This window comes from Populus euphratica, unplaced genomic scaffold (genome assembly GCF_000495115.2).
Source record: "Populus euphratica unplaced genomic scaffold, PopEup_1.0 scaffold2035.1, whole genome shotgun sequence".
NCBI classification, from domain to species: Eukaryota; Viridiplantae; Streptophyta; class Magnoliopsida; order Malpighiales; family Salicaceae; genus Populus; species Populus euphratica.
This window is the reverse complement of record NW_011501884.1, coordinates 19,044-29,983: the sequence shown is the minus strand read 5'-3', so window position 1 is coordinate 29,983 and position 10,940 is coordinate 19,044. Positions and strand designations below refer to the sequence as shown.

The 10,940-nt window shown below is 33.8% G+C and overlaps 1 protein-coding gene and 1 pseudogene across 1 annotated transcript; one reads left to right on the top strand and one right to left on the bottom strand.

Moving 5' to 3' along the window:
- Window positions 1-2,446: 2,446 nt before the first annotated feature.
- LOC105118572 (peptidyl-prolyl cis-trans isomerase CYP26-2, chloroplastic-like) lies at window positions 2,447-3,742 on the top strand (annotated as a pseudogene).
- Window positions 3,743-4,575: 833 nt separating this feature from the next.
- On the bottom strand, window positions 4,576-9,697 carry LOC105118571 (uncharacterized). The gene is made up of 7 exons (XM_011016545.1): window positions 9,499-9,697; window positions 9,223-9,418; window positions 8,089-8,212; window positions 7,632-7,972; window positions 5,836-7,135; window positions 5,343-5,536; window positions 4,576-4,895 (listed from the first exon to the last, which is right to left on the bottom strand). The coding sequence occupies exons 1-7, from the start codon at window positions 9,582-9,584 to the stop codon at window positions 4,815-4,817; spliced, it is 2,322 nt and encodes a 773-aa protein (XP_011014847.1). The 5' UTR covers window positions 9,585-9,697; the 3' UTR covers window positions 4,576-4,814.
- Window positions 9,698-10,940: the final 1,243 nt, after the last annotated feature.

Sequence of the window (10,940 nt, the reverse complement as noted above, 5' to 3'; positions counted from 1 at the left end):
TAAACTTGTTTCTATATATATATATATATATATATATATATATATATTAATGCCTTTTAGATTGAAATCGAGAGTATGCAATTGGAAAACAAACCTTGTTTTATGTAAATCTTATTGTTAAGCACCAACTTGATGTTGTAATAAGTTATATATGGTTAGGAACACAACAAACACAATATAAGAGTTATTCTAAGGGCCAAATGCACTTTTGGAAAACAAGAATAGACAAATATCTAAAATAATTTTAAAAATTTTATAATGAACTTCTAGCATTTAAATATCAGTCTATTTATGGGTCCAACATTTATACTAAGATGGTAACCATTAATTTTCATGAATTAAAATTTTAGAGTTAGTGAAATATTGGTCAAATCCTTAAGGAATTCTATAAATTTTATGTAAATTCCAAAAGATTCAAAGTAAAATCAATAGGTATTTTTCTAAAACCATGTTCACTTTATACTATCTTGTGTGTAGTGTTTTAAGCTAAGAAAATTAATTTGTGTGATCATGACATCACAACAAAAGCTAATTGAATTAGACTTTTGAAGCTTCATCAGAGAAACTCCAATGTAAACATCATTGGAGACCACTTGCACTTAATAGAAGAGATGCACACCTTTCATTTAAATCAATCCTTGCTCTATTAGAAAGTTTGTAGCTTCATACTCATTTACTTGAAGATGTCAACTCAATCAGTTTAAAATCTAAAAATTTAGTGATAGTTGATCAAGGACAAGACGTTGGAAACAACTAAGGAAGAATTGAGATGCAAACATTCAATTTTATAAAAATGGGGTTATATAAAGGGGGGTGTTTTTCTTCTATTTGCCAAAAACTTCATGCCATTTGTAGGTCTAGAACTCTATAATGAGCTCTCAGAATGTGCCAATCTAATCATCTAAAATTGTCAAAGAAAGATATAACAGTGGGTGAATAACACGTCATCTAGGTTAAACCCCTAGAAATTAGGGTTTTTAATCAGGGATCTAATAGATTTTATTTTAATCCTTATTCTTCTAATTACTTTTAATTGCACCAGTAATTGCCTCTTAAACTCTTAATTTCATGCAATTTTACCCATGTCAAACTCAATCATCAGCCTCAAAGTTTAGTGTCATTTCTATCTTGATCTTTGGTTTCTAATTTGTGCACTTAGACCCTTAATTGACCATCAAGCTTTTAATTTAGCCTCTAATTTGGTCAAATTTCAGTTCTTGAAGTCTCGTGTTTTTTATAATTTGGTCCTTGATTTTGAATTCCTTCTATCAAACCCTTAATTGACTATGAAATTTTAATTTTTTTCATAATTAAACCTTTGACTTGACCAATTAAACTTTTCAAAGCCCAATTTTAGTCCTAAACTTTTTTTTTTTTCAACTAACACCTAAATTGACTCTAAAAACTAATTTTCCTTGCAATTAAGTCTTTAATAAAATTAATTAAGCCTTTTGTCTTTTAGAATTGGATCACTAATTTTATATAAAGGTAGACTCATTTTTCTACTTATTTTAAATTTTAAGTTTACTAAGAATGTAAACATTTAGAGAACTACAGGTGCAAAACTTGATAATTCATAATAAGGTATGAAATGATGCATAAGTTGGTATACAACTTAAAACATTTTTCTTTTTCTATATAGAACATCCATGTAGCCATGATAAAAATAGATTGGTAAATAAGATGAATTTTGAAAGCCAAAACAGAAAAAAAATAAAATGGATTGGCAAATAAGATGAATTTTGAAAGGAAAAAAGAAAGACCTTTTGTGCAATGGAAGTTGGATTATTTTTTTTTAATAGCACAATAAAATATTCTCTATTGTGCTACTCTAAAAAAAACATTATGTTGGTTTATAACTTATCCAGCCTAAACATTTAGAAATATAGCATCTTTAATTAATCTTTTTAATTATGATATAATAAAATATTATTATCTTTTTTTTTAATTAATATGGGTGTTTGGGTTGGTTTGCATATATCTTGACGAATATTATAAGTCCTGAAGTTAATAATCATGTAAGTTTCTAGTAGCCTTAAATTTGTAAAAAAATAATTATCGTTTTTTTATATTAATATGGGTATTCATGTTAGTTTACACGTACCTTCACTAATCTTATAGACTTTGAAGTTAATAATTATATAAGTTTCTAGTAATCCTGAGATTTGTAATATTCGAATTGATAATTTTTAAAAAACAAATCTAAAACATAATCAATTAAACTATATCTTTTAAAATTAAAAAATAATTATTTTGAACATATACCTTAGACATCATATATATTAGACATGGGATGGGACTCGAAAGTGAAGCATGGACACCCTATTAAAACGGGCACTACCTCTATTCCCTTATTTTTTGAAAAATAAAAAAAATATGATCTCTGCTCCATAAACAAAGTCCCATACAAGGCTTTGTTCAGATAAGTTGTGTGCATTACGTGCCATAAAAGCCATCAATTTTTATTCCTGTAATCTTGTAGATGGATTGGGCTTATACCTTTCTTATCCTCAAGATTTAGTTGAAGAAACAAACTTCCTTCACACTAGAAAAGACCCAATCCCAGAAAAGAGCCGTGAAGAAAACAAAGCTAGAGAAAAAAGGTCAAAGCGAAATGTTGCCGAACCCAAAAGTATTCCAATCCTCAATTACCACCAACACACCCGTCACAAATCCGGTTCCCCTTCATCCATAATCAAGCAATGTTGCAGATTATCGCGACGAGAGCTTGCCATTTTTGGCAACTCGTCGTTGCTTCTTCTGCTAAATTCTCAAACCCTAGAGCCATTCAGTATGTCCAGAGCTACCCGAAGAAAACTTGCCACATTCCAACGAAAATGATCCACGAGAAAAAAACAGTACAAGCGCTAGACATAAGTGCTGCAATAAAACTACAACAAAGCGTGCATTTCTTGATAATATCAATTAATGGAGAACCTGTTGGCCGCATTATCATTAGGCTACACCGAGAGGATGTCCCAGCTGGACCTGCTGTGTTTAGCAATCTTGTTAGTGGAGCTGCTGATATTAGTTACAGAAGAAAAGAATTCATCAAAATCATGCCAAACTATGAGCAGCATGGTGGGTTAAGGTCATACGGAGTGGATGCTGAGCTTGCACAGAGAACAGGAAGCAACTTGGCAGCTGAAAGTCTCATGGATGAATGACAGGGAATATGAGACCTGTCCACGTATCAAGATTTTGGCTGGAGCTGTAAGCATTATTGTGAGAGATCCTTCCAAACCGCCTCAAAAGTTGAAGCTAGTCGCAAGGCAAGGAAACCTTGAGATTGATCAAGAAGAAGTTGGGATTGATCCGAGCAATAGAGTTTGTGATAGCCACCAAGGATTCACCAGAGCTGGATGCATCATCTCTGATAGCTGGAAGAGTATTGGAAGGGATGGAGGTTGTAGACAAGATTGGACAAGTGAAGACCTCGCTGGATGCATCATCTCCTTACTTCAGGTGAGTTCGACAACTCGGTAAGAGAAGGCAAAGATGGTGTACTTCAATCTGAACAGGTAATAACTTGGCATTATGTTGATCATAAATAGACACTATCTTTGTTTTGTTTGGTGAGCAGTGCTGCCAAGCTGATTGGAGGCGAAGGAGCTGTCGTTGCAGAAAGAGGCTGACCGGCCGTATTCTAAGGTGGTAGTTGCAAATGGTGGCTTGGAGCAACAACAAATGTTCGTTGCAACCCTTTTCTATTGATTTATTTTTCAAATGAAGGGACACCAATTTATTTATTTATTTATTTATTTATTTATTATTATTATTATTTTGAGAATAAATTCCATTGCTGTTCCTCACTGAAATCTCATGATAGCGTTTTAAGGCAAGTCACAGCTTAACTCAATTAAAAGTGTGTTCCTATTTCGCCAAAATCTATCACTCAGAACTCTTTCCATGATTTGCATACACATTAGGAAACATCACACGACATCCTACCATTTACAGAGGAACAGAAGCCTCTTTGAAAACACATCCATGCCCTACAAAACTAATTAGCTGCATCGGCTGTTTCAGCTTGATCCACTAGTAGGCTTCATTCTTTTCGCAGGGGACGTGAAAAGCTTTCTAACTAGAGCAATGGGATCATCCACCTATAAAACAAAAAATTGTCAGCAATAATCCATTACAGATATAATTACTGAATATGTCAGTTCAACCAAAATAAACCCCAACTATTAGCGGCATTGGTTCTGGCAGCATCTACAACATGGAGGATCAGGACACAATCGATCTTCTCTTCCCTCCATATCTTGTCTGTGTTACCATCATCAACAGTCTTGAGCTATTAACCATCTCACTGACCACTCTAGTTAATTTCTGATGTGTCAAACCCAAAATAGAATTTATGATGACGTCCATTTTAATTAAAAAGATATCATTCATTTGGGGAGGAATTTTGACACAAGATTGAAAAAGACTCGGAGTGCCTCAGCTGGCAACAAGCCATATCAAATTCCACCATGCTTCTATCCATCCCTTTCCATGACACGTAGTTAGCACATCAAATGACGGGACACCAATTTATTTATTTATTTATTTATTATTATTATTATTATTTTGAGAATAAATTCCATTGCTATTCCTCACTGAAATCTCATGATAGCGTTTTAAGGCAAGTCACAGCTTAACTCAATTAAAAGTGTGTTCCTATTTCGCCAAAATCTATCACTCAGAACTCTTTCCATGATTTGCATACACATTAGGAAACATCACACGACATCCTACCATTTACAGAGGAACAGAAGCCTCTTTGAAAACACATCCATGCCCTACAAAACTAATTAGCTGCATCGGCTGTTTCAGCTTGATCCACTAGTAGGCTTCATTCTTTTCGCAGGGGACGTGAAAAGCTTTCTAACTAGAGCAATGGGATCATCCACCTATAAAACAAAATTGTCAGCAATAATCCATTACAGATATAATTACTGAATATGTCAGTTCAACCAAAATAAACCCCAACTATTAGCGGCATTGGTTCTGGCAGCATCTACAACATGGAGGATCAGGACACAATCGATCTTCTCTTCCCTCCATATCTTGTCTGTGTTACCATCATCAACAGTCTTGAGCTATTAACCATCTCACTGACCACTCTAGTTAATTTCTGATGTGTCAAACCCAAAATAGAATTTATGATGACGTCCATTTTAATTAAAAAGATATCATTCATTTGGGGAGGAATTTTGACACAAGATTGAAAAAGACTCGGAGTGCCTCAGCTGGCAACAAGCCATATCAAATTCCACCATGCTTCTATCCATCCCTTTCCATGACACATAGTTAGCACAATAGCGATTCATCAAAAGGGTTGTAAAATTTTTCATTACCTTATTCAGGGAGGAAGATGGAGAATTTGTAGAAGGAAGAGAAAACTCTTTCTGACGCCCTAAAGCAGATAGTGTTTGTTGCCAACCAGGTGCCCCACTGCTTGATGATATAATCCAGGGGCAAAAATGTCTGTGCTGTCTGATTGGATCAAATCCCAAAGCTTTGTCTAATGCCAGTTTCTTAGGATCCTTTCCTGGAACATGAAGGCATCAAGGTTAATAAACTTCCTTCATGATTAAACGACAATGTCTCATGTAAATCAGAAAAGATAAGCACTTGAATGATAACTGCAACTTGTGGAGATGCAAAGTGGGAAAAACACATTCTTCAAAAGAAAAGCTACTAATCAAAAACTTCAATAAAACTTCTAGAAAGAACTTAATATCCGAATATTTCATTTGCAAAATGCTTCTATAGATCCAGTGTGATCAATGTTCAGTCAACTCATAATCTGAATCAAAGGGTGAGAAGCCTAGCCAAATAGTTAAGCACCTGTACCAGAGGCCACAACTTCATTGTTCACAGGAACCTGCACTCCTGTGGTGCCTTCTTGGCTTTTTTCTTGAGTAGCTAAAGTGTTTTCGATATCAGAACAAGTTTCACCTCCTCTCATACCAATCTGACAGGCAACATTGCTGCCTGAAATATCTGCTCCTGGAATTTGTTCATCATGATTGATAGATGAAGTCATCATCTCTAAGGAGTTACTTTCACTACCTTTTCCACTTCCGATGGGGAAAATGGCAGCAGAGCCAGAAATCGAAGATGCACTAACTTGAGAAACTCTAGAAACCCCCACTACTGAATCATGCCATTCAATATTGTTTGAATTTTCAGGCAGCTGATCAGTTGCATCATAACCATGCACTGTATTTGGTGCATTCTGAGTCAGACATTCCACAGCAGATTCATACCCAGCAGTTTCAGGAAATGTTGGTTCTCTAGTGATATTGATCCCTTCCAAAGACATCTTGGAGTTATTCTCTTTTCTAAGTGCACCACCTTCACAAATTCCAAAGTTCAAACAAGAAGATTGGTCACCACTAGAATAACTACACTGCCCCTGGTCATGTGTTTTGCTCTTTAACAGACCCGTAGCTTCAAGCAGAGAAACCTGTTCACCAAAAGTGAGCTTTGCAGATTCCAGTTCCTCTGAACATAGATTCTTGTTTCCAGATCCAGATTGAGTAACTTCATGGTTATCACATGTACGATCCCTAAAATCAGAATCATAAGAAAACCTGGCCCTTAAATTCCGGCCAATAACAGGCAATGAAATTGTTGCTTTGAAGTTCTGTTTTGTTGGGGGTGGACCCCCAGCAATTGTAAAACTTAAATATGATGGTCTATGCATAGAAGACAATGCACCATTTGACGCAGAGTTTCCAATGACTCCACTATTGTCAACATGATTTTCATTAGCTGAATCTTGTCCAGAATTCTTGTTACTATTGACTTCTGCATAACCAACCAATTTAAACAACTCTAAAGGACGTGGAACCATAGAAAATGTCCATAGTCCCACACTTGCCCCACAGAACCTGCAATCTAAAACAACAGCATTAGAATCAGCATGTGGCCCACTACAAGAACCAGATTCTTCATTTGTGTCAACGCTTTGCTCAGTAGCAACAGATTGGACTCGAATACTTGTATTCTGCCCATTGATGACCATATGGAATGAATCTGTGAAGCCAGTATCCTTAACAGGCTGTGTTGGTTTGTCCTTGCAGTCAACAACGTAAGGCAGCACACGCGGTTCCCAGCCACATAAACTTACGAGCTTTTGTGCCTGCAAATACTTAAAATTGTCAGTACTCTCATCAACATTCCAGAAAAAGGAAAATCACCACCAAAACACTGATCATGAATACATGGCACCGTAAATTGTCACTTTACTGATCAATGTTTCGCACACATTGCATATTCTACTGAAAATAGAACCTATAAACACTGTACTAATCAAACACTGAAAACTTAAAGGTGGGCTGACATGAAAACGTGACGCAGAAAAGTTAATACAAGAAAATAAACATTAACAAGGGAGCGCATGTGCCTGGAAATGCTTATTGTTATTACAATTCACCAGGAAATCCATCGCAAGGAAAACAACCATTGCCATAGTGTTAATGTATAGCAACTATCACATGCACCTAGTCATTGTTTGGCCCAAATATTATATTCTAAGGAAAATAGCACATTCAACACTGCAATTAAAATACTGAAAACTAAAAAAAGTGGTCTGACATGAAAAGGTATCAAATACAAAATGTCAAAAAGGACTGAACCTCATAGTACAAGTTGGCAAAACCAGCATCGCAATCATTTCCAAGGAATTGTATTTGTGATAGGTTGGCAGACATGTTGCCAAATTCCAGGGTTGGAGATTGTCCAAGAAATTCTTCCAACTGAGGGCATCTTATGTATTCAATAGCTGAAGATGAAATCAGTGGAAGAGCTAAAAGTCGGAAGAGTGCACAAGAACGTTCTCTGAACTTATCAACTAAAACTTGAGGTGGAGTGGGAGGAAATTCTGCCAATCTTTCATCACAGGCATTGTCAATCCATGGACACAATAGTTTGTGTCCATTATCCAGCTTCAAACTAAATACCAATGCTGCCTTCTCAACTGAAAAATTTGGAAAATAGTTAAATTAAGATGCAAACATAATAAGTTGTTGGGTGTGAGCATAGTGCACGTGCCAGAGCATAAGGAAGCAAAAAAAAAAAAGAAGCATGACATGCCTTGTTGCTGTGACCAAGATGATGGAGTAGAAAATAGGAGACGAGCTCCACATGCTTCACATGCTATGATATCCATATCCAAATTGATCCATCCCCTTCTCGCACAATTCACAGCACTTACCACCTAAGAACGATGGGAAAAGAGTTAGAATTCAATACTTTGAAAAGGTTTACTGGCTCAAGAAAAAAACAAACAAAAGAAAGGGGAAAAAGAAAAATAGTTCATTGATATAAAACAGCCATGGAAAATTTATGGTCCTCAATGAGGGGTGCAGGATATTTTCATCAACTTATGTGTAGTTCACTGATAAATAATTAAATAATTCATGCAAATAAGGAAACTTTACACACACACACTGAGGCAGTACACCGTCCACTAACAAAAACAAGGGAAACCACTGCTCAGCAATATACAAATAAGATTATTCTATAGGAAAAAAAGTCCCTCATTATTAGCAAAAATCTGTTCAGCATCCACAGGCGTACAATTTTAACTCAAAAGTCCTTCAAAGAACTTAACTGTACATCCTTCCCCCTCAAATGGCTTTTAATTTCTCTCTTTCAGAAAACTCAAAGTATTGCTAAAGCTATATAACTCCATATAATTCTTGCCATTTCAAATTTTAAACTCAAAAGGTAGAATATAACGAACTAACCCCATCCGACCCCAAATATGGGTTTGCGTTAATAGGAAACAGACAGTTTTAACACAGAAGAGGTACAAATTCTTGAGAGATTTCGGGAAAAAAAAAAAAACCAAAGTGATCTTGCAGAATGCTAGCAACTTGATTTAAATAATAAGAACAGAGCAAATGCTTTGAAGGAAAAGTATTGTTATGATGATTTATCAACAACTGACTTCTGATAGGTTGTTAGCTAGAATATTTTCAAAAGTCTAACATTTTAATTAATGTGCCGCATATAGAACTGAGAATAGTGCATAAAATGTTGCGAAAGGAAGCTTATGGCTAGGTACAAGCCCGTCATTAAAAAAAATAAAAAAAAAATTGCCTTTGGAGATTGGATTCCACACGGTACATTTAATTAGATTCATTGCAATGAAAACATTAATTCCTCAAAAACCCCATGTGCCAAAAGGGTAATGGTGAAATGGATGATGAGAATAAAATGAACCTTGGGCTTAGCGAACCAGGTCATAGACTTAAAAGTAGCAAGCCTCCTCATAAGATCTCCCCTGTCCCAAGGCCTACACAAAGGAGCGTCAGCTGAAGAAACATGTTCCACTAGTGCTAATGCAGACTCAGGATTGTCTCGTTTTTTGCCTCTTGATGGTGATGATATTTGTATAGCTCCACATGATATTGGTGAACTGTCAATCAAAATTCAAATCAATCAATAAACAAACAAACTAATATAAAATGGGAAATTGCAAAGACAGCAAAAGAAAACCTGGGATTGGAGAGGGATTTCGAAGAAGGAGCGTTAAGGAGCTTGTCCATAATAGAGTGGAATCTCTTCTCTGGATCCTCTTCCATAGGACTACTATTTTTAAAGCTCGCTCTCCCTCTCTATCGGCTATTGCGACTCCTCCGCTCTTTAGTCCGGAGAGGGTTTTTGTTTTCTAGACGTTTTGTTTTAGGTTTGGAAAGAGCACAGCAACAATGCTTATAATTAACTGAAAACATGTTTGCAACCTTATATTTTAATGAACTTTTATGTTAGTAACTTTTTAAAATTAAATTTTAAATATAATTTAATATTTAAAAATATCATAAAAGTAAATAAGATTAATTTCTCTCTTTTAGAATTTTAAATTAAAAAATTTAATATTAAAACTAATTTTCTTAAAATACTTATTTAATGGCTTTTTTTTTACCTTTAAAAAATAAAATAAATATAATAAAAATAATATAAAAAATAAAATGATTTGAATTTTATTTCTTTCAAATATGTATATTCAATTTATTTATTAATTAAATTTAAATCAAACACTAGAATTAAATTAATTACAGTATATAATTGATTCCAAACAACTTATTAAAGATATGTTTAGAAACCAGAAAAAACAAAAAAACAATTAGTTTTAGTTTCCTTTGTATTGCAATATGGTCCTCTAAGTCTCAAATATTTCTAACAAATAAAATCACAATCTACTTTACAAAATTAATCACCAACTTATAGTTAGGATACTTTTTCATGCCATGAAAAAGTATCAATCTCTAATCTAAGATAATACATCATGTGAAGATAAAATTAAAAAAAAAATTAGTTATAAAAACAATTTAAAAATGAAGTTCAAAAAAAATAATTATCAAAAAAACTCAAAACACAAAAAAAAAAATCAAAATATTATTACAACAAATATTGTTTTGTGAGATGGTGATAGTAAAAACAATCTTCAATAACAAAATATCTAGAGGATGGAATTCTAAAAAAAAAAAACAAATAATGTTGAAAGTAATTTTAAGAACAAAATTGAAAGAAAAAGATTTGTAATCGGAAAAAAAAACCCAAAGCACAAGAAAAAAACCAAAATACTAATACAATAAATAATGTTTTATGAGGTAATATACAATAAAAACACCATCTTTTTTATTTTTTTTGTAAAAATAAAATTTAAAATAAAACTTAATAACTAATTTAATAATTAAAGTCTAATTAATTTAATAACAAAAATAATAACAAAAATGAAAATTTTAATTCGATGTAATTCTAATTTAACAATAATTTAATGTTTATCCTATTTTTTGGATATAACTTAATGTGTTAGATAAAGAGAACTAGCTAATGGATCTATGCTTGTTGCAAATCAAATCAAAACATATTTTAAGCATAAAAAACAATGTGATAACATCAACAAGATATTTTCTAGAATCAAGAAAATGCAAATC